Source organism: Gopherus flavomarginatus, chromosome 12 (genome assembly GCF_025201925.1).
Source record: "Gopherus flavomarginatus isolate rGopFla2 chromosome 12, rGopFla2.mat.asm, whole genome shotgun sequence".
NCBI classification, from domain to species: Eukaryota; Metazoa; Chordata; order Testudines; family Testudinidae; genus Gopherus; species Gopherus flavomarginatus.
The window spans coordinates 27,791,323-27,815,721 of NC_066628.1; the positions used below are offsets into that span (position 1 = coordinate 27,791,323).

Genomic DNA, 24,399 nt, shown 5'->3' on the forward strand with positions numbered 1-24,399 from the left:
TTTTTCCCCCTTGTTGAGGCTCGAGGGAATTGAGTCTGTACTTAACAGGAATAGAGAAGGAGGGGGAAGGGTGGAATCCCTTTGTTTAGATTCACGGAGCTTGAATCTGTGTCTCTCTCTAGGAAACCAGGGAGGGAACACCTGGAGGGGAGGAGGGGGAAGGGAAATGGTTTATTCCCCTTTGTTGTGAGACTCAAGGAATCTGAGTCTTGGGGTCCCCTAGGGAAGGTTTTGGGGAGACCACAGTGAGCCAGACACTGGAATCTTCTGGCTGGTGGCAATGATATCAGATCCAAGCTGGTAATTAAGTTTGGAGGTTTCGTGCTAGCTTCTCATGTTCTGAACTCTAAGGTTCAGATCTGAGTAGGAAAGTTATGACAGGTACTAAGGCTGTCTGTGTTCAGAAGGAAATGGCACTCATGCCCTTCACCAAGGGGCTACACCCATGCATACAGCAAACACCCTGCTTTTGTCACATCCTACCATGGTCGATTGCACCAATGACAGGGGCTGCTGAAAGGACAGTGTTGGTCTTATTGCAGCCTATGCAGTAACTACCCCTGGCTTCTAGACTGCCACAAGCGCCAATAAAATGGTGATTTCAAAACATGGGTGGCCAAAGTGCCATCCATGCACCAAATGTCATCTGAGGGCTTGTGCCATGCAGTCTATAGCAGCAGCCACTGAGAGTCTATGAGCCAGTTCTGGGAAAGGCCTGTAGTTCTGGGAAAGGCCTGTAGGTCCCTCCATATAATCTCATCTTGATTTGAGCAGAGAAGCACGTGGATCAAAATGGAGTGTACATGCTGGGAGCTGCAGTCTGTGCAGACAGTCTGCTCCAGTGTGTACAGATTTGTGGTGAACCTGGCTGGTAGCTAACGCTTGGGCCCATCCAGTGCATAGGAAAATGGTACATCTGGAAATTGGCATACTCAGGGTCTCAGTGTAAAGATAGGCACAGCTCTAGTTGGAGCAGCCTTGCTGGAGGGGCTTTCCTCCTTCACTGATTCATGGCTGTTGGGAGTGCAGAAAAACAATGGTATCTAGTTCACGTCAAACCCCCAGCATGGCTCTCTCCTGCTGCTGTGCCTGTCATACTATTGCAAATGACAGAATGCAGCTGTGGGTGCCAATTTAGGAGCTGGTTTGTTGAATCTGAGCGAAGAGCTTCTCAATGGGAAGCCCATCTCTCAGCCTCTTTGTATCTCCCACATGTGCCTCTGTCTCCAGTTCACATACAAAGTGAATTTTCTCCACGGATTTGCAGTTGGAGTGTATAAACCGAGCAAACATACAAATAAGCTAGCAGAGCAGGCAACTCTGCTGTAGAGCACAGCTCATCCTGTCAGGGATTCCGTGTTTGGTGGGTGTCAGCACAAAGCCTGTGTTTTCTTTCTGCTAGATATGACAGATCCTTGGCAGCATAGCTAATTACGCCTAACTCCAGGTCCTGCTGAGTACGTGCCTCCCCCACGGTGTCTGTACTATGACAAGCAGCAGCTCTGTACAGAATGATCCCTTGGACACCAGCAGCACAGAGTGGTTGTGCAGTGATCGTTTCAGGCTCAAACTTGCAATGCCATCGAATGGATGTGGGCTCCCAGTTCCCATCAGAATTAGGCGACTTTGGAAATCTTATTGTCAATGTTTCTCTTTATCTGAATGGGTTGGATCTTTCAGATACAAGAAGGACAAACATCATACTCTCCCCACCCCAGTGCTCTTACAAAACCAGGACCTTTTCTGAGCTTCAAACGAGCTGAGTTGAGCATTTTTTTAGTTAAGGTGCACCTCTCCCCTTACAAGTTACAGTATTCTAACTCAAAGCATTCAAAAATGGTGAGTCAGAAGCCTAACATTCATAATTATTCATAATTATTAACTAATTATCAAGTAAAATAATTTTTAAATAATATTTTTTGATTCTTACTCTTTGCCATCTGCTTTCTGAGCTGTTAGGTCACACTTGCTTCACATTCCCAAGCTTTCCTCTGTACTCAAAATGGCTACAAGCTAACCTTAAAAAAAGGGAGCTTATGTCTGGCTGGGGAGCTCAGCCCATAGAGGAGAGTGGGGACAGGAGGTACCGGAAATACAACTTTGATGAGGTACCAAAGCGCCACTTCCAAATCGAAACATTTTGGTTTTCAACACAGGGACTTCCATTTCCCTATTTTTTTTTCTATTTCTGACGAGGAATTGATAAATTAGCAAGATAAACAAAATTCAACACAGTTAATATAACACTGAAATAAAGTTAGTGAGTTTCAGTAGGTTCGCAGCCCCACTGATCTGCATTCTGAACTAAAAGTTGTTTTTGAAGCCTATCTCTAGATGAAGATACTTGGCTAATTTCATGAAGCTTTTTGTTGTCATTTGGGTACTGGATGAATCTGCAATAATTGTGCATTTTTAATGGCCTGAGAATTGGTTGAAATACTGAAGGGACACGACTGATGCACATACAACAAACCAGTGGAGGCTGTGGTGCCACTAGGGGGTTTCAGTGCTTTACATTGGATGAGTCATAATATTTAAAATTCAGAGTGCTGCTTCAGGCTTCAAAGCTACTCCCTCAGATTGATAACTTGGGAGCCTGACTCCATTAGTGGCTAAGTAAAAAGAAAACCCATTCATTTTCATCTAACAACCTTGTTTTCCCTTTTCAGAACAATCTGACAGAACTGAAGTCATTTGGATCTCCGCCTTCTGCTGTCAGCAATGTCACTGCTGCTGTGATGGTGCTCATGGCTCCAGGTGGAAAGGTTCCCAAGGACAGGAGCTGGAAAGCAGCTAAAGTTTCCATGGCCAGAGTAGATGGTTTCCTGGACTCCTTAATCCACTTTGATAAGGAGAACATCCACGAGAACTGTCTCAAAGCTATTCAGCCGTACTTACAGGATCCAAAATTTAACCCCGAGTTTGTGACCTCCAAGTCCTATGCAGCTGCTGGTCTCTGTTCTTGGGTCATAAATATTGTGAGGTTCTACGAGGTGTACTGTGATGTGGAGCCCAAGCGGCAGGCTCTGAACAAAGCCAACGCAGAACTGGCTGCTGCTCAGGAGAAGCTGGCTAACATCAAAGCCAAAATTGCTGTAAGTTTAAGACACATGATGCATGCACTTCACTAGGAGCTGCCACTGCTCAGTGGGAAACCCTCAGCATCTGGAAGGGCTTCTTTATGGTACCATGTATTTTTGAAAAAGTGGATTCGAGGGTTGGGCAGATTGTGGTACTTCATCTGGTCTTGCCAGACTTTTGGAGACTTCCCTGCTTTCTAGAGAAGTGCGCTTAGCTCTGTTTCAGATTTGCTTCTTCCTTAATAGAAAGGCTCAGTATTTACCTCTCATTATTCCCACCTAAACTGTTAGAAATATTACCAAGAATGAGTTTGGGTGCCCTTTTATCACACACCACACCACATATGTTCTATATGTACCATATATATTACAGAAAACAAAAACTGGAGAAATTTGAGAGAGCTTTTTAAAAAAAATATACTAGGACTGTTTGTCTTCTCTTGTCTCTAACACACCTTTTGCACACTTGTTAAATTTTGCAAGAAGTCAACTCCACATTAGTAAGACTCAAAAGAACTGTCAAAGCAGGGCTTCTAACTGGCATATCTTATACTGCACCTCCATTGAAACTTTTGTCACTCATTAAAAATCCAGGGAAATCCCTGAGCAAAAAACTTTGAGAGATGGTCAAAAATATGTTTCAATAGAGAGCAGCTCCCACCCACTGCTTCCTCAGAATTATCTGTCCATTCCAAAAATTCCATACACTTTAAAATTCCTTATAATTGAAAAGTCTGGAAGTGGGCCTAGAAGGTAAAGTATACGGCCCATTCTCTGGCTGCTATAACCCTGCATCACTCATCACCCCATCCAGCCTACACCATACAACACAAATCTGCAAATTTCAAAAGAACATGTTCCTGGGCAATTATGGAATCCTGTTTCTTGTTCAAAAGATGTATCTTCACTATGCTATAATACTACACCATAATTCATTACAATAAAGCTGTGGGTGCTAGTTACTACATCCAATAGTTAACTGAGATAAAAATACAAACTTGCAAGGTGTGCCAACCCACGGTCCCTTGTAATGGAGACACCTCATAACACCAAACAGAAAAATTATTCTAGTTTAATTAATAAAAATATTTTTGTTTAATCAAAACATCACACTGTTAGAAAACATAATACTCTGACATTACTTAATGCATCCAGGGGATTCGTACCTTTGAAATCCTTGCTACCCATTCAATTCAAAGTATACAATCTAGAGCCATCTCTGATAATTCCACTGCCTGCAGATCAAAACAGGGAACACCTTTAAGACTGAATAGGTGCTATTAAGTGATGCAGGATTATATGGCACTGGAGAACTGTTTGGATCCCTTCGCTGTTGTTTTAATTACACTTTTTCATGTTTGAGCTTTTTTAAAGATGTAAGATTTTTGCAGAGAAAGTGCAGCTGTATTGGGGTATTAGTAATACTCCATTGAAACATGCTTTCAACCTTAACTTTTTAAATTACTTTTCATTTGCATATGTACAATGCTGTGCTATTAAATGTGTAATATAGTAATATATACATATACAATCATGTTGCTATGTGAATGTTGATATTTTACTAGACTTTCAGCTGGCATAAATTGGTGTAGCTCCATAGATTTAAGTAGAATTATGCCTGCTGAGAATTTGACCTCAAAACTGTAACGCAGGGCTAACATTTTCAAGTGTAGCTCCCTAGTGGTATGGTGCTTAAATCCATATTTTAGTCATGAATGAAAGTGACTTGATTTTCAAAAATACAGAGCACATGTAGCTACCATGTGCTTCAGTGCTAAGAATTTCTGAAAAAAATATATGATGCATATTCACACACACACAACCGTATATGTGTGTGTGTGTGTGTGAGTATATATATATATATATATATCTGTCATTTTAAAACATTTAATAGTGTAGCATATATGTGTGTATTTATACAGAGATATACACACATAAATATGAACATCTATATAGGTATGTATATATATATAATGATGTATATTTAAATATTCTAACAATATTTTAGTTATATGACTTAATGCCAAGCTGGTTTCAAAGAGTCTGTATTTTGTATTGGACACTGGCAACTGAGAGCATAGTTACAGAGGCCACTACAATAATCCCTATTCCATGTTCAAGTTTATTTCTAGTGCATTGTTCAAACAGTGTTAAAGTGGTTTAAAGGGATTTAGCCTTAAGATGTTTGTGCGGGTGCGGATAAAATCAATTATTAACTCTGGTTCTCTTGTCTCAGAAGTGAAATGTTCCAAGAACTTTGAGAACCGTTAGAGTTTCTCTTAAAGCAAAGTGTGACCAAATCTGTCCATGGAATGAGTTGTCCTCAGCTAGCAGCATGGCTGCAATGTGTCCCTGCAAATTTTGGTTCCCTCTGTTCTTTTTCCAAAATGTTGGCTTTCCTTGGATGTGGCCCAACTGTAGAAACAGACCAGCTGGACCTGTGTGTGTATTGGCCCCATTCTCCAGTACCGCGGAGAGAGTTGGCACCCCACTCTGGAATGGAAAGTCCTTAGGCATTCACAGGAAGGACCTCCCTCAGTAGGAGAAGCAAAGGTTGCTAAAAGCCACTTTTGCGCTTCTTCCTTCCAAGCTGCAATAATCACTGCTTGGCCAGAGCTTAGGATCCTGGCCACCATCTTTAGTCAGCCTGTGATCCCCTCCCTTAGTCCAAAATCATGTCAGAGCAGTGCCCAAGATAAACAGCCTTTGCACTGTTTGTCCATAGTCCTTTGCATATTATGTGGCCTATCATGTAAACAGAGTTCCCTAGCATGCTGCTTCTCCCATGCCCTCTCACGCTGTTTTACAAGGACCTGAGCCAATGCCCCTGGAAGTCAATGGAAGGACCCCAACTTGACTTCAGTGGCCATTGGGTTGGATCTAGGTTAGCCAACTCTGACTGAAGTTATTCTGGGAGGTTTTTTTTAACAACGTGACATAATGTCATTTTCTTAAAATATCCTATTAAAATCTCCCAGATTGTTTTCAGTAGTCACTGGGAGATTGATGCCGACTTATTAGAAAGATTAGAGAGGCAGAGAACAAACTCTTGTGCTGCTTGCAACAGCTCACTGTAAAAGAAACTGTTGCACAAAATTAACAATGCAGCATTTCTTCAAAGACCGAACCTGCTAAGAACTGATAAAACTATGTGTAATGGCACCACCTGGTGACTTCTGCCCAACAATATTTGCTATAGGCAATTAAGGAAGCTAAAAAATTATCACCCCTTCCAATGTAGTGATTGTATTTATTTTTATTTTCTGAAATGGTATGGAAATATTGTTTAATTACACATAGCCACTACCATATGCATCCAATTTTTCAAGAAAAAAAATCTGTCCTAAATTGTCTGATTTGTAGGCAGAGGAGAGACAGCATAAAGAATTTAGGATTTGGCTTTGTATTTATATACATAAGCACACAGGCAATTATAAATAATACATACAAATATTTACATGTATATATATTTTGTGTGTATACATGCATAGGTGATTATTGTATTAGCTCCAAAGTGTTAATGTTTTGTGCAAGTTCACAATAGCTCTGTGGTAGAGCCCTTAAAACTGATTCTTTTCTCTCATTTCTTTTAAGGGGGAGGAATAGCTGAGTGGTTTGAGCATTGGTCTGTTAAACCCAGGGTTGTGAGCTCAATCCTTGAGGGGGCTATTTAGGCATCTGGGACAAAAATCTGACTGGGGATTGGTCCTGCCTGAAGCAAGGGGTTAGACTAGATGACCTCCTGAGGTCCCTCCTAACCCTTATATTCTATGATTTCGGGAGACTCCAGGACAATCCTGGAGGGTTGGCAACTGCAGTTAGAGCCTAAGAGACGTCTCCTGCTGGTGCTGAGGGTCTCCTACAAGTGGTCAGCACGTTGCAGGCCATGCTCACAGTCTTGCAGGCTGAGACCCAGACATGAGTGCTCTGTGCAGGAATCCTGCCTTTTCTCTTTGCACTGGCCATTCAGAATAGCAGAGAGAGAGGCTAGCTAGGGGGTCATCACTGCAGAGACACATGCAGTCACAGCAGTTTTTGTAGCAGTCTTATGTGATGGAAAGGGTTTTGCTGAAGATGTTCTGATTTTTTCATTAACAGCACCTTAATGAAAACCTAGCAAAACTCACAGCCAAATTTGAGAGGGCTACTTCAGACAAACTGAAATGTCAGCAAGAAGCTGAAGCTACGGCATGCACCATCTCGCTTGCAAATCGACTGGTGAGTATCAACAGCTTGAACTTTAATCATAGGAGTGGAAGTTGTCAGGTGCTATGGAGATGTGTACCGTGAGAACACAGTGCATTGCATCTTCTGACATTTCAGAATGCATGATATTTCCTGCATCGCTGCAAACTTTAGTCATGAAAACAATTTTACAGTGCTTCCAGTGCTAATGATATGGCCATTCCCATAACTCTCTGTATACATCTGGGTATGTTCGATGCACATTTACATTTCCAATATACTGAACATATACAATGATAGAGGCACAGCCTCTTATCTCTGTTATTTAATTTTCTGAGCAGTTTGCAATGCATCAGAAGTGCAGGACTAAAGACAAGATGCTAATAAGACAAGAGCCGTATTTACTTCTCCATGTAATGATGTACTGAAAAGCTCATGAACCTTTTTATATTTTTTCCAGTTTTTAAAATTAATAAAAAATAATAAAGAGTAATAAGAGGAAGAAAGTAGCAAAGCATAAAGGTGCTTATGTGGCCCCCTGCTGCAGTCATGTCTGAGCACCTGCAGTCTGGATTTTGTTTATCCTCACAGCACCCCTGGGAGGCAGGGCGGTGCTGTTATCCCCATTGCACAGATGGGGAACTGAGGGAAAGAAAGAGTAAGTGGCCTGCCCAGGATCACACAGGAAGTATATGGCAAAGCAGAAACTTGAACCCTGGCTTCCTAAATCACTGCCCTAAGCACAGGACCATCCAGAGCACTCACTCACAAGGACCGTGTTTCGCAGGGGGGAGAGGGAACTAAACGGGCTGGTAAAGGGATGGAACAAATCACTTCCCTGCTTCCCCCATTCTGGAGCAAGGGGGAACCAGCTACACGCTATCCCTTATGCAGGTTGCAGTGCAGAGTGACAATTTAGTCCTAACAGTGCAACAGCTGCTATTATTAAGCTCTATTTTTAGGCCCTGTAACTTTGGCTTAGAAAGCTCGTTTGTGCTGAAAATAGCCAGATTGACTCTCAAGGGAAAGGGGAATGTGGGTTCAACGTTGGAAGAAAAGACATTAAACTGTTCTTGAGTTACAAATCGTTTAAAAATTATCCTGATTTGAAATGTTGGCTTTTGTCTCATGCCTCTGTGTCCACCCTTGCTGAAAAGCAGCTGGTCACTACTGCTTCATATAGTTAAATCTCCTTTTCACCTCAGATATGGGTTATTTGAAGAAGATACATTGTAATTCAGCAAAGGTGTTAATGATTTTGGATGTGGTGATTTGGGGGCCTGTTCCTGTTCCCCTGGAGGTCAATATAAATTTTGTTGCTGCTGACTTCAGTGGAAGCAGGACTGGGCACTATGCACCTGATCCAAAGCCCTTGGAAGCACTGGAAAGACTCCTGTGGACATCATTGGGACTGAGCTCTATGGGTGTGGCTGGTTGCTGCTGAAAAGGACATGCAAGTGTTTCTGTAGAGGAGAGCTGAAACAGATTGTTGTGTAGTTCAAATGGCTGGAGGCCAGAGCTGCTAGACCGTGAGGACCCAAGTCCTGGCTGTGCCTCAGATGGGGTGTTCACTCCAGGCTTTATTTAGCAGCAGCAGAGAGGAGACAGTTTAGGGGGCTAGCCTGAGATGCAGAAGACTTGCACTCAGTTCCCTGCTCCACCATACACCTGCCTGTGTGAGGGCCATTTAAACCGAGGTTTGTAAAGGTCTTCAGGCACCTACAGATGTAGATCGGCACTGAGTAGTGTTTTCAAAAGCTCCTGGCTTCCTAACTCCCATTGAAATCAATTGGTTTCAGGTACCTAGGTGCTTTGGAAAATGTTTGCATCTTTAGGTGCCTGCATATCTCTGTGCCCTATTTGTCCAATGGGAATAGCAGCATTTCCCCCTCTCCTGGGGGTGTTGTGAGGGTAACTGCATTGAAGACTGTGAGGTGCTTGGATACTGTGGCAAGGGCCGGGGGGCAGATGAGCACCTGAAACAGACAGTCCCATTCTCAGGCTGATGCTGATTCCTTTGTATCTGAAGAAAGAGAACATTTCACACTTCCAGAGTTCTAGGGTTAAATCTCACTGGCAGCTAGATGGTTTTCTGAACATTTTGTTTAAATCTAGTAAGTATGTTTTGAAATGAAAAGACTTTAACAGAGCTCCTCTGGGAGCTTTTGTAACATGACTGTTTTTTTGTGTCCCTCTGTGAGGATTGGGAGGTCTAGTTGTACAAGCTGTGAATTCTGCGTGCAGTTCTGGGATCTAATGTGTCTTTACTAAGCTGCAAACTCCATTTGGAAGGTGCAGCCTGTTTTCTTTCCTGTTCTTTCACCTCCATGCTGGACTCAAATTCCAACAGAGGTAGTGGCAGAGGCCTAACAACAGAGCTGTTAAACCTTGCCGCTCCGCTATTCTCAAAGGTGTCAGAGGGGTAGCTGTGTTAGTCTGGATCTGTAAAAGCAGCAAAGAGTCCTGTGACACCTTATAGACTAAGAGACGTTTTGGAGCAAAGGATGCACCTGGACAAAAGGAGAGCTGGTTTGTCAAGGGAGGGATCACCTTGGCAACCAAATGAGCCGGCAGGGGTCTGTGATCACCTGAGGAGGCTGAGTGGGATGTCCCCTGACAAAGGGGGCTGGAAGGTATAAAAGGGAGGAGCTGCTCTTCTGAGTGCCCTTTTTCTCTAGCTCAAGACGAAAGAGAAGCACCCCAGCATGTAGGAGTCTGATGAGGGAACCCTGCCTACCTGCCTGAAACACAGATGGTCCCGAAGGACTCCCGAGGGGGCCGGGAGCTAGTGAGGGGTACTGCAGTTAGGATGTTTGCTGTGCTCTGTGCTCTTTGAGTGTGTCTTGTGCTTTGAAGAGCAAGAATCTGTTGGCTGGCTGTGCAAAGCCTGGATGTGTTAAGCATTTACACCTATGTGTGGCCCCTGGAAGAGGTAACCCTGAAGGCTCACATCTCAGAGTGGAGGTCTGTGAGGGGATATTGAAGCTGTGGGGGTGTCTGAAGAGCCAGCACTGAGTCCAGAGGTGAAGCGGCTGGACAGTGGGTTCCAGCTCTGAGGAGTAGTGCTTGCCACAGAGTCTGTACCTCAAAGGTGCCTAGGGACCCCACGTAGGATAGTGGTTTGGCTCTGTTCAGGCCCCAGAGGCATAAAGCGGCTGGGTTCCCTCAAGGCAGTCTAGTGAGCAGCCAAGAGCCCAACCAGAGCTGTGACACCCTCTGTCTCCCCACTGAAGTCACATTACACTGTAGCATTTGAAAAGTGGGCAGATTGTGACGAGGGCTCATGCAAGATTCAATTTTTGAAGGCAGGAGTGATACAATTATTCACTGCCCACATACAAAACTAACACGTTATTCCTTTGAAGTATAAAGAATTGCACAGCCCTTCACCCCAAGCTTCACTTGAATCCAAAACTACGTACAGTTCTTTCCTCAATAAACTCAAAATGTAAACACAACAAAAAAACCTTCCAGAAAAGAAACCTAAAAATTCTGGCTCCATCTCTGCCTTTATTTACGCTTGTTGTACATTGGCTTCAGCCAAGTAATCCTGATTTCTACCAATGTGACTGAGAACAGAATCTGATCTCCTACGCGTGCAATCAATTGCATATACTGATCAGCTTGAAGTGCAAGTCTACAATCATACATAACTGTAATCGGGAATAACGTTATACACCTTTTCTGTTAAACTGCCCAGAATTAGGCTCAAGAACCAACAATTATAAATGCTTTAACAAAATTCTCTCACTGAATATGTTAACTGGTAATATTTTCAGTTTAGCAAAATGACTTGAAAGGAAACATTTTGTTTCTGAAATCAAGGAAACACAAATAATACATTTTTAAAAAGCAATTAAGAAATAACCCTATCCTTGGGTCAGAGGTAAGGTGGTTGCTATGAAGCGTGCATCTCCTCAATACTTGATAGTAATGTGTTTGTTGCATAGGGTTTTTTTAAGTGATATGAAAGATAATAACATTGCTCTCTCTCATCAACTGTAATTGTAAATGAAGGTTTTGGCTTGGGATTTTACTAAGCTTAAAATAGTTAATCATTAGATTCATACATCTCTGTGAAAATCTCATGTCTGTGAATGAGTTACTTTGGCTATTATGATGTGTTGTAAAGAGGGCATAGAAATGGTGTCTTCCTTGTCAAGCTGGGAGCAGAGAAGTGGTGTGTCAGCAGTACTGGGAAGGAGCAATTCTAGTCTCACTATTTTTATTAGGAAACATTGGAGACAAAGAAAAATTTACAAAAAGACATGAGATCTCCTGCCATAGGGACATTCTACATTCCAGTGCCGCATGGAGACTTTGGCATCTTTAATTTCTCCTTCAGCTAACAGGATTGGCTCTGGAGTCTCAGCTCCAAGGGTCTATGGTCAGGCCCGGGGCACTTGGCATTACCTCGGATTCTGTATGGGCAGCAATCCTTTATGGTCCAGGTGCTCCCGCTCCTGCTGATCATCGCTCCAAGGGTGAGACTGAGTAGTAGCACTGGTAACAGTTCATTTAAAACATCAGAGAACCATAACTATCCATACTAGGAAAATTCACTTTCAGAGTTCATGCATGCCAAGTAAGTGAAATAATTAAAACAAACAGTGAACAGAAGGTACTAGACACTTTCCCCATCGTACTCTTCTGTGGCATTATTTAAACTAGCATAAATGTTGTACAGTTCCATCTTTTCACCAGTGGGTGTCACTAGTAATTTCTAAATCCATTTTAGTATTTTATTTACAAAGAGAAAAAGAGTTTATAGATGATTAGGTTTCAAGGCGCTTGTCGAAGTCAATCATAGTGAAGCCAATTAAAACGTGTAAGAAGAGAGCAGGAACAGTGAGTTAGCATGTAGAATGGTCTTGTAATTAAGAGAGAGCTGGTAGAGTGCAGGGCTTTGTTTAGTGGCCATATGCAGGACATTTTTTGACTTCAGGCATTATATTTCTAACCAGGATTTTTTATCCTGCCACTCATCGTTGGGATTTACATGGCATTGGACTAATACAATTGAGATGAAAATGGTCCCTGCCCCTGTACAGCATGTTGTTGTGTTGAGAAACACAGGTTGTCCTAGCCTCCCATGTTGCCAAGAGAAATGCAGCCCCACTTGGAAACTAGCTTTGCCTTGTCTGTAAAATAACAACACACAATGAAAGGGAGAAGGGGATGTAAATCTGGACTCTCAGCCTAGAAACCCAGAGGACTTAACTTTCCTGGGCATAAGGCTCTTCTGTCCTTTCCAGAATCCCTAAGAATTCCTCTGGACCATGTCTGTCCATCCTTCTGGCTGAAAGAGCTGAGCTCCAGCTCCAGCCCCGCCAGAGCCTGTCAAAGCTATGTCCTCAGGAAGGGCTGGAAATAGGAAATTAAACCCCCCTGTGAAGCCACTAGATTGTGGCCTCCCATCCCTTTAAAAGAAAGTTAGCTCTCACTATTCTCTTCCCTGTGACCTGCATGCCCTTTTGGCTGCACCAAGACACTGCCTCCTTGGCTGGATAAGGATTGTCCTCCTATGACTTTCTTTATGCACTGATACAAGCAAGTTACGTGTTACTCTCCAGACATTGCTAGTTACAACCCTTCTCCTTGTACCTGCTAGTTCGAACAAAACATCCTTAGCCATTATCCTGCCATGCCATCCTTGTCTTAGAAGGGGTCAGTGTGTCCTGGTACCATCTCTTAAGAGTGTGTTTACATAGTTACTTGAGAACTCTGGGTGTTCTTGCACATCCTCTCTGGTCAGGAATGTGCTTACTTGATTATCTGATACCTAATGTGTTGTTGTTATGCCAAGGCCAGGCCTGCTTTGGTTCACACCATTAGTTATGCCCCAGGCTCCAGCAAGGCCTACATCCTAGGGAGTGAGAGGAGGAGAGAGAAACTGACTGGGGAGCTGTCTCAATTGTCAGACACCTGCCAGCCGGAGCTGTACATAAATGTGAGGCCCCAGGAATCCAGCACTCCCTCCCAAGCAGCCAGGAAGGTGGAGTGTGCTGTGTGACGTCCCTGGACTCCACTGAGAAGGGCAGCATCTTCCATGCTGGTGTCTGGCCAGGGGACAGAGTCTTCCATCTCTTGGTGCTGAGCACATTTTCCAGCCCTGACAGTCACATATTTTGCTAAGAGATAAGAGTATTTAGAGAAGCATGTACTGTCCCTGTGCTTTGATAAGGAGAACAAGGATTATCCATTAATATTGTTATTTAGATTACCTCAGCGGATATATACAGACACATTGCCTGCCCCACAGAGTGTGCACCCTGGAATGGATGGGAGGATGTGGTAAGGAACAAAACTGTTCCTTTTGCTGAACACAGTGTGCTGCTGCAATGTCTTTTGGTGCGGTAAGGAAAGATTTGAAAACACATACCTCGGTAATGCTCAGAATTCACATAACATCAGATACGTGGCTAAGAACGCTCCCAACCACTCCTGAGAGCCCTTCCCACTCTTCACACCTCTCTGGAAAAGCCAGAACAGACAGAGAGGCCTTGCAGCTTGCCCAGAAGGGCAGCAAAGTCAGGCAGCTTCAGACCAAGGGAGGTGAGTGATCCAAGGGCACTGGGAGCCACCATGCAGTGGAGATCCCCTTGCAACCAGATTGCAGAGGTATGGGTGGCACCTCGAGGAGGTGATCTGTCACACAGAGTCATATGTTTCATGACTTGTTATCATGCTCAGAACTCAGACCTTAAAGGGCTCTTGGTCACAACGAAGACTTGGGGAACCCATTGGAAAGCAGCACTGTGGGGTGCACCATTCAGCACCATGCATGAAATTCCTCTGAGCAACTGCAGGCTGCAGCAGCTGTCTTCACATCAAGCCATTCAAATCACCCCTGCAGTTTTCAGTCTTTGAGGAGCTGCAGGAAGATAAGACCAAGGGAGTTGAGTGATCCAAGGGCACTGGAAGCCACCAGCGTAGATAAAGAAGCCCGTGATCCTGGTTGGCCTCTTTCTGTGGACATGCCGTGGCCTTGGCCAGCTGTGATTCAGATATGAAACAATGACAGGCTTGCTGCTGCCTCCTCATGCCAGAAGGATATGACCCAAAGGGCAAAGGACAACCACCAGGATTCTCCACCTGCTGTCAGGCATGTGGAAACCAGTGGCAGGAGCAAAAGAAGATGGACAGAATCCAGGGTAATTTGGGACCTGAGGAAGGGCTGACAGCAGGGTCAGTGAAAATGACAATAGGGAAAGGCCTTCCCATGATGATGGAAGTTGGAAGGCTGAACTCAGGGGCCAGGCCACAGGAATCTTAGCTGCTGTACATTATGTGTTCTCCCAGCCCCCTCAGCCTGTATGAGTTTGGATCCTTAAACCTCAGTTAGACATCACGGTGCCTTTTGAAAACTGGTCACCGGCCTTCCACGAGGCCCGAGTACGGAAGGAATTGAAGTATGCCCCGCTGGCCGAGACCTTGAGAACCCAGGACTACGAAGTCCAGGTACACGCCCTGATCGTGGGAGCCTTGGGCTCGTGGGACCCCCGCAGCGAGCTGGTTCTGAGAGCGTGTGGGGTCAGTCAACGCTATGCCCGACTCAAGAGACAGCTCATGGTGTCCGAGACCATCAGGCGGTCCAGAGACATGTATACCAAACACATCACCGGACACCAATACCACACTGAGTAATCAAGACAGCCGACCAGGGAAATAACCCACTTCCTTCCCTGACTAACCAAGGGACGCACCCCACCCATGTACCTATCCGCTCCACCGATACTGACTTGGACTCCTTATTCATTCCATGGATGGCGTACCCGAGCCCACTTATCCACTGACACTTTAAAAACCCTTGCACTCCAATCTCGGTTTATGCTGGTTATGCGATATGTATGTATCTTTTCATCCTTGCAAATGATATCTGTAACTCCCCATAACCCAAGCCTGACCCCAGATGTACAGTACCTTCCCTCTCAACTTGTGTATATTTCATTTCAAACATTTACTTTAATCAAATTTTTATATCTGAATTTTAGTAAAGAAACTCACAGAATTAATTCAAATTGGCTTGGATGGAAGTACTGTCCCATGGATCTCCACTTGGCTAAAGGACCAAGAACTGTAGTGTGCTTAGTTGGAAAGATGTCTGCCAGGGGCATGATAAGGATCCATGTTAGGTCTTGTTTTATTTAGCGCCTTATTAGTGATCTGAAGACGGAGAAAGCAGCATATGAATGACATTTTCATGAGCTCCTTAGTTGGAGAGACTTTGCAAATACCAAGTAAGGGAGAAAAATCACACAAAGGGCCTTGGAGGCTTTTGAAAAATGGACAGAAAACAGATTTAATCTAGAAAAGTGAAAGGGAATATATGTAGGGGAAAATCATCCCAAATGTAGGCAGGCCTTTCAGTGGGCGAAAGCAACACAAAGCACCACTGCTGAGGATGACCTGGGATTTAGATATAGCGGTTCAGAGCACCGTTGCAGCAAGGAAAAGGAATGTGATTTGGGGCTGCAACCTCCAGTATTGCCAACTCTAGGCATTCAGAAATCACAAACTTGGCTGAAAATCATGGGATTTTTTACAAGTAATATATTTGGGCTCTTTTTCTGTACCTTTTGCTTCCTAAATCTGGGAGGCACATTCAGTTCAGGTTTTCAAGCTTTTCTCCATGACCGGGAGGGTGAGAACCTTTAAAAAAATTAAAAAATGGAAGCCAAGAGTCTCTTGTAATCATACAAGGAGCTGGAGCCTTAAGAAAAGTACCAAATTTCATGAGTCTTGTAATGAAGCCACAGGAGTTGGCAACACTGCTGACTGATGGAGACATCCTGCTCATGCTAGTCCCTTTCTGCGAGACTGGTAAGATCACAGCTTGAGTGCATGTACATTCCTCAGGAATCTAACACGAGTGACATGTGCAGAGATTTGCTTTAGTGGACTAGTGATGGGTTTAAAGTTAAGTGTTTGCAGGACTGAGACCTTAGCAAAGAGCAAGACGAAGACCAAATGGTTTATGAAGAATAGAAATTAGATGCAATTAAAATAATCCTGAGTATATCTTGGCCAAATGAGACGTGAATTGGGGTAATGATAACTATCTGAAAGATCTAAATCTCAAGGAGGGAGAGGAATTACTGAGTGTGGTCCAGGGGATGTGACTAGGAGTGAATGGATGAAACTGTGGAAATGAACATTTTTGCCAGTGTACTCCGTAAAACTTCCTTGTAAAGAGAGGAATATTCTTACCAACAAAGTGGTGGATCCTTTTCTTGGGTCATGCACAGCTAGACTGGCAAATGGCCTAGGGATGTACTGTAGGGGGTGGTCTTTCAGTGGATGAGGAGGAATGGGCAAAATGCCTAACAAATCTTTCCATCTTTGTTTTTAAAAACATATCAAATATTATTTGAAGTCAAAGAGTGACAAGATGTGTTAAAGTGCTTGTGCATCGAAAAAATGCTCAAGGAGTCCATCTAAAGGTTAATTTTATTTTGGAATTTTAGGTTGGGGGACTCGCCTCTGAAAACGTGAGATGGGCAGAGGCTGTGAAAGACTTCAAAGAGCAGGAGAGTACGTTGTGTGGAGATGTCTTACTAATCACAGCCTTCGTCTCCTACCTGGGTTACTTTACAAAGAAATACAGACAAGACCTGATGGATGGAGTCTGGAGGCCATACTTGCGCCAACTAAAAGTAAGCACTGACTACTTAGGATAACCATTGTCCTGTCTCTTACAGGAGCATAATGTCTGACACCCAAGGAATCGCTGACGAACAGTGGCTTCCATTGAGAGTTTGCCACAGGCCCGAGTAAGAGGCAACACATAGTTGTACTGCTCTACATGCACACCAGTAACCAGATGGTGATTCTTGAGCTCACTGTCCGGTCCCTGGTCCCGCCTTGCTCTGGGCGGGGGCAGTAATCTGTCCTCATTCTCAATGGGGTTGCTACCCCTCCTCCCTCCTAGCAATTTAGTTGTAAATGTGACTGGTTTTCAGAGGTGCAGCGCATCCACAGCATACACTGAGCCACTGGGAGCTGAGGCTGCTCTGGAGGTGGCCTCAGTGTTAGCCCTGTAGAATTTTGGCCAGGAGTAAGAGAGAGGCTCCCAAAGGGAAAAGAGACTGGAGGGAGGAACATAGCAAGCGACTGGGCCCCATAAGGCCACATGGGCCCCAGAGGTCTAGCCCTATTCTAGGCCTGCAGGTGGGCATGAGAGCTCCGTATCCTTGTGCATGGAGTTGGTGCTGGCTTCATGATTACTTTGCTGCACGTTTCTATGTGTATCTCATGGGAAATATGGACTGGCCCTTCGGTTTGTCTGGATTTGGGGCTACCTTGATGTGTCAAAAGTCCTGCCTTCACTTCATGGTTCAGGTGGACTGGCTTGCCAGCGTGTTTTGCCCACATCACCTGTCAGTGACCTGATGCAGGCAGGAGTAAGTCAGACATAACTGGTGGCTTTGTCACAAAGTGTTTTCAGTGGAGCCACTTGTGCTATGCTGAATCGGAACCAGAGTGTTCAGCAATTTGCAGGGTTGAGCCTTTGTGCAACAGTAACTTAGTGAACATTACAAGCAGATGTGAAATGCGTAGAGGCTTTTTAATATAGCAAAAACTGAGCGGAGTGATCCCCATACTTGGAAGTTTGAGAAAGCAACAGGTGCCAAGTGATGATGGCAAAAAATCATGATATGTCCCCCCTTCTTCAAGAGATGGTCCCTCTTCCACTGTGAGTTTACACATGCACATCATGTGCCTGGGGATGGAAAATCTGAAAGTAGTGTCTGTTGGTCTGCGCATGCTCGCTGACTCTCCTCGTGCCTCTGATTGAGGGGATGAAGGGCGGGGTGGGGGACCAACCATCTCACCAGTTCCTTCTCACTGCCATGTGATCCGGGGCAGAACTAGCTTCAGCTTCATCCTGCAAGATAAGATTTGCATTTAGCTTTGTAAATGTTTTAATAGCTTGTACATTTTTTAGTTTAGTGTTTTATAGATCTCTTAGAGTTTAGATTTAGTCTCTTTGGGGGGGACACCTCCCCTTCCCACATACCCGTTTGGGTACTGGACTATGACCAGGACTCTGGGTTTTAAATTCTGTGCTTCCTGCCAGTGATCCTTCTCGGTCAGCGATAACCACCAGTACTGCCTGGACTCCCTTGGGCAAGCCCACATCACAGTGAGGTGCAGTATCTACCAATCATTCCCCAACCATACCCTGGAAGGGTGGGAACTTGGTCATAAGACCATAAGAACAACCATACTGGGTCAGACCAAAGGTCCATCAAGCCCAGTATCCTGCCCTCTGACAGTGGCCAATGGCAGGTGCCCCAAAGAGAATGAACAGACAGGTTATCAACAAGTGATCCATGCCCTGTCACCCAATCCCAGCTTCTAGCGAACAGAGGCTAGGGACACCATTTCTGCCCATCCTGGCTAATAGCCATTGATGGGCCTATCTTCCATGAATCTATCTAGCTCCCTTTTGAACCCCATTATAGTATTGGTCTTCACAACACCCTCTGGCAAGGAGTTCCAGAGGTTGACAGTGCGTCATGTGAAAAAATATTTTTGTGTTTGTTTTAAACCTGCTACCTATTCATTTCATTTGGTGGCCCCTTGTTCTTGTATTATGAGAAGGAGTAAATAACACTTCCTTATTTGCTTTCTCTATATCACTCATGATTTTATAGACCTCTATCAGATCCCACCTTAGTTGCCTCTTTTCCAAGCTGAAAAGTCCCAGTCTTCTTAATCTCTCTTCATACAGAAGCCATTCTATACCCTTAATCATTTTTGTTGCCCTTTTCTGAACCTTTTCCAATTCTAAGATATCTTTTTCGAGATGGGGCGACCACATCTGCATGCAGTATTCAAGGTGTGGGCGTACCATGGATTTATATAGAGGCAATATGATATTTTCTGTCTTCTTATATATCCCTTTCTTGATGATTCCCAACATTCTGTTCGCTTTTTTGACTGCCACTGCACATTATGTGGATGATTTCAGGGAACTATCCACAATGACTCCAAGATGTCTTTCTTGAGTGGTAACAGCTAATTTAGACCCCATCATTGTAAATGTATAGTTAGAATTATGTTTTCCAATGTGCATTACTTTGCATTTATCAACATTAAACTTCATTTGCCATTTTGTTGACCAGTCACCCAGTTTTGTGAGATACTTTTGTAGCTCTTCACAATCTCCCTGGGGCTTAACTATCTTGAGTAGTTTTGTATCATCTGCAAATTTTGCCACCTCATTGTTTACCCCTTTTTCCAGATCATTTATGAATATGTTAAATAGAACTGGGCCCACTACAGATCCCTAGGGGACACCACTATTTACTTCTCTCCATTCTGAAAACTGACCATTTATTCTTACCTTTTGTTTCCTATCTTTTAACCAATCCATAAGAGAACCTTCCCTCTTATCCCATGACAGCTTATTTTGCTTAAGAGCCTTTGATGAGGGATTTTGTCAAAGGCTTTCTGAAAATCTAAATACACTATATCCACTGGATCTCCTTTGGATACACCTTGTGGAGAAGGTCATGAGGCCTCAAACAGATCCAGGCTAGGGAGTATCCTCTGTATATTGACCTGATTCATCAAGGATGCTCCTTCTGATGCGAAATCTGACTCTGGTGTGGCAGAGTCTATCCCCACAGAACCCCTGGTGGGATCTTGTCAGGAATCCAGGAAGCACTCTTAAAAGTATGAGACTGTCTTCCTCTAAATCCACTTCCAAAAGTTGGATTTAGTGCTGAGCAAGACCATCAGCTTGGTCCATGAGGAGTTAGTATGTCCCAAGTCTAGATAAATTCATGGAGGATAGGTCCATCAATGGCTATTAGCCAGGATGGGCAAAGATGGTGTCCCTAGCCTCTGTTTGCCAGAAGCTGGGATTGGGCAGCACGGGATGGATCACTTGACGATTACCTGTTCTGTTCATTCCCTCTGGGGCACCTGGGATTGGCCACTGTCGGAAGACAGGATACTGGGGTAGATGGACTTTTGGTCTGACTCAGTCTGGCCGTACTTATGTAATGGCTAAATATGACTTCCTAAACTATGCCAGATTTTCAGAATTTACTGACAGCCTTCCTCACATCTGGACAGAGCTCTTTTTCAAGCTCTGATAGATTAAGGCAAACTGATAACCAGTTCAAATTGCCAATCCACAGTAAATGCCATTGATACCTCCTCTAGACCTATTGCTACTGCCATTGTTATGTTCAGGGAGTCATAGCTCCATGCGTCAGAGTTCCCTAGGGAGGTCCATTCAAGGATCTCCCCTTTAGTGAACCACAACTCTTCAACCAAAAGGCAGACAAGTCCCTCAATACCCTGAAGGACTCTAGGGCTAGCCTCTGCTCCCTAGGGATATATATGCCTCCCCCAAAGAGGAAGATTTTCCACCAGAGGCCCTTTGAACAACCACACAAGAGGCAGAAGGTTCACAAGAGCTGCTTCCTCACACCCTTGGCAATAGGCTCTATCTGAATCTCTGCTCTGACTTGACATTATTTTTTATAGGAGTTTCAGAGCTGAGAACCACTAAACCCAACACCTCTCAATCCCCACTCACAATTTGGCGGTCATACAGCACACTTTTTCAACACCTGGAGTGCAATAACAACAGACAGACAGATGCTGAACTTCATCCACTCTGGCTATATGATAGAATTTGCATGCCCACCTCCCCCAAAACCCCACTCCTCACCCTGCTTTGAGGATCGCTCTCACAAGAGTATTCTCAAACAAGAGGTGGGCTCCCTATTAGAACATGGGAGTGGGTTTTACTTGACTTTCTTCCTGGTACTCAAAAAGAAGCATGGATAGAGACCTTTACGTGCACCATCTCAACTACTTCATTCAGAAACTCAAGTGTTGCATGGTCACGTTGCCATCTATAATCCCATCTTTAGAAAAGGGCATGTGGTTTACAGCCCTAGATCTGAAGGACACCTACTTTATGTAGACATTCATCCCGCTCACAGATGCTTCCTCAGATTCATGGTTGGCTTCGGCCATTTTCAATACAGAGTTCTCCCTTTCAGCATAGCAACCAACCCTGGAATCTTTACCAAGCTTTTCTTGGTAGTAGTAGCTCACGTCAGATGTTGCAGTCTTGTTGTCTTCCCCTACCTCGATGACTGGCTCCTTGTCGCCAAGTCCTGCCAGGAAGCCTATGTTTCAACTTCTATAATGCTGCACCTCCTCTCCTCACTAGGAGTCAGCATAAACACCACAAAAATCTATTCTTACAATCTCTGGACTTTATTGGAGACACCTTCAATTTTATCACCACAAGAGCGAACTTGCCCAAGGACAGGTTCCAGACCATAAGCAATAATATAACTCAGATCACAGACAACCCTTGAGTACCAGTCAAGACATGTCAGTCTCACTTAGGTCATATGGCCTTATGCACTTACATCACCCTGTTTCTACAGCTCCACCTTTGACTGCAGCCATGTTTGAAGGCAATGGTATACTTTCCAAACTGCCATCCCATGATCACCATGGTAACAGTTCCAGCCAAGGCAGTGTCTTCCCTCCTATGGTGCACAAATCCTCATCAGGCATGCATGGGCGTATTCTTTCTCCTTTCCTCATCAGACAGGACCATATTACCATTCCCAAGGTGACCCTCTACTTCTTCCTTGGTTGAACTAGTTCAGACTATGCCTTCTGTTCTCTACTTCTCCTGCCATGAGTTATGCGCAAAATCCAGCAAGACAGGCACAGGTCATCCTGATGGCCCCCTACTGGACCAGACATTTTTGGTTTCCCAGCCTCCTGCGCATCTCATCTTGTCTACCAATCATCCTCCCAATGTTGCCTGAGCTCCTGACCCTGTGGAATGACAAGATCAAGCCTCTTGATCTGTATCAACTACACTGCAGGGCTTGGTGTTTGGATGGGCATCATCCTTAGAACATTTATACTCCACAGCCATGTGACATCCTTTGTAATAGTAGAAAGATGTTACTTAAATAGAGGCACTTTCTTCTTGGGCACATCAAAGGAACATTCTCCCAGAAACTGCAGATACTCCTCTCATCTAGGAAAATAGCAAAGTGTACCATCCATCTTCTCAGGGCTACTTGGTCTTCACACATCCAACTACGAGATACTGGAAAAGTCTAATCACAACCTTCCTGCCTATTCAGAAGTGTGCTTTCCAGGGGAACCTGAACTTTGTTCTCAACATTCACAAGATCGACCTTTGAATCTTTAGCTTCTTGTTCCATATTTTTCCTTTCCATGAAGGTGGCTTTCCTCATAGCCATCAATTCAGCTGGAAGGGCTGGCAAGCTTGGAGCAATGATGATGAATCCTCCTTATAGTATATTCTAGAAGGATTTGGTTTCTTTGCATCTACACTCCAAATTCACTCCAAAGTAGTGTCAGAATTTGACCTTAACCAATCGATTCACTTTCCTGTGTTCTTTCCAAAACTGCACACTTTCACAGAGGAACAAAGACTCCATTCCCTCGATGTTCAGCAGGCCTTGGCCTTTTCCCTGCAAAGAGCAAATCCAATTAGGAAATCCCGGAGACTATTCATCTCTGTGGCAGAAAGAATCAGGGGGTGCACCATCTCCACCCAGAGAATCTACTAATGAATCTCTGGCTGCATTTTGTTCTGCTACCAGCTATTGAACCTTCCCCCCAGCCAGGGCCACACAGGGTGGGGGAGGCATGTAGGGGACCTTTTTAATTTTTACTCACTCGGCAGCGGTCTGGGTCTTCAGCAGCACTTTGGCGTTGGGTCCTTCAGTGCTGCCGAAGATGCGGAGCGAGTGAAGGACCCACCGCCGCCAAAGACTCGGAGCGCCACCCAGTGAGTACAAGCGACACAGTGGGTGGCGCCTTTTTATGCCCACTCCCTGCTTTTCCCCAGGCCCTCTGAATCCTCTGGGCAGCCCTTGCCCCAGCCACCAAGGGTTAAGAACTCATTTGACAAGATAACAAGCAGTAACTTTGGCATCACTTCAGGAAGTAAGTATCCTTGGTATCTGTAAAGTGGCCACGTGGGGCTCGGTTCATAAATTTGCAAGACATTATGTCCTGGTGCAGGACTCCTCTGGTGATGCCTCCTTTGGGACAGTGGTCCTCTGCTAAGCTCTACCGTCTGCATCCTTGCGCCCTTCTCCTGCTTAAGTACTGCTTGTCAGACACCCACAGTGGAATACAATAGGCACCGTCTCTTGAAGAAAAAGAGGAAGTTACTAATCTGTAAGTGGAAGTTCTTTGAGATGTATGGTCCCTATCTGTATTCCACTATCCACTTTCCTTTCCTTCCGCTTCAGATCTTTTCTGGTTCATGGCAGAGGAGGAACTGGAGAGATAGTCAGTCCATCCTGCCCTTTATCCTCTTAGTCAGAGGCACAACGTAAGCCAGGGTGCATGTGCGTACCAATCGATGCTACTTTCAAATTCTCCGGCTCTGGGTGCATGGTGCACATATGTAAACACACAGTGGAATACAGAAAGGGACCACACATCTTGAAAGATCTCCAGTTACACGTAAGTAACTCCCTCTTTCTATAATACTGAACAAGGAACTCTATTAGAATAAGAACGCCAGTATTATCCTTAAAGCCATCCTGTCTCTCTGCTTTACTGCAGAACTTCTAGAATTTCCCTCCTGCTGCCTGACTTCCTGCTAGAAATGTAAAGAGACAAACCGTATAGCTTCACTAAAAGTGATGGCACCTCCATTTCCCATAGCTGGTAATGCTTGCTTATCAGTTGTCACATCCAGGTTTCCTAGGTAAACATAGCTGGCCCAGAGAGGGGCTTCCCTGTCGCAGAAGCGTTTCTAGAACTGCTAATGTAATTTAGCAACACAACAGCAGGCCTATGAGGATGTTAATTATACTCTTCAAAATTGTTGTTTCAAGGAGTTTGTACATGGAAATTTGTGATCTGAACCTGCTCTGCTTAGCTGTGATGATTTGGTGTGCTTAGCATGCTGCAGGCATTATTCTTTGTTTTTTTCTATATAACAGGGATGAGTGAGGCTTTTAATGCTAGATCAAAACCATCCTGTAAAACTGTAGGCCACTAACAAATAATGCTTAAGCTAAATTGCTAGATTCGGCTCTGCTTGCCCATTCTTGGAATATGTAGCAGTTTCTTCCACAAGTTTTTA

At 44.3% G+C, this 24,399-nt stretch overlaps 1 protein-coding gene across 6 annotated transcripts in view; it reads left to right on the plus strand.

Moving 5' to 3' along the window:
* DNAH9 (dynein axonemal heavy chain 9) overlaps window positions 1-24,399 on the plus strand; it is a 392,319-nt gene that overhangs the window by 211,674 nt on the left and 156,246 nt on the right. For all 6 annotated transcript variants that reach the window (XM_050919194.1, XM_050919196.1, XM_050919197.1 and 3 more), the window contains 3 exons: window positions 2,670-3,095; window positions 7,179-7,298; window positions 16,733-16,921. In XM_050919194.1, coding sequence (XP_050775151.1) covers window positions 2,670-3,095; window positions 7,179-7,298; window positions 16,733-16,921 — 735 coding nt within the window. The remainder of the gene's footprint in view (window positions 1-2,669; window positions 3,096-7,178; window positions 7,299-16,732; window positions 16,922-24,399) is intronic.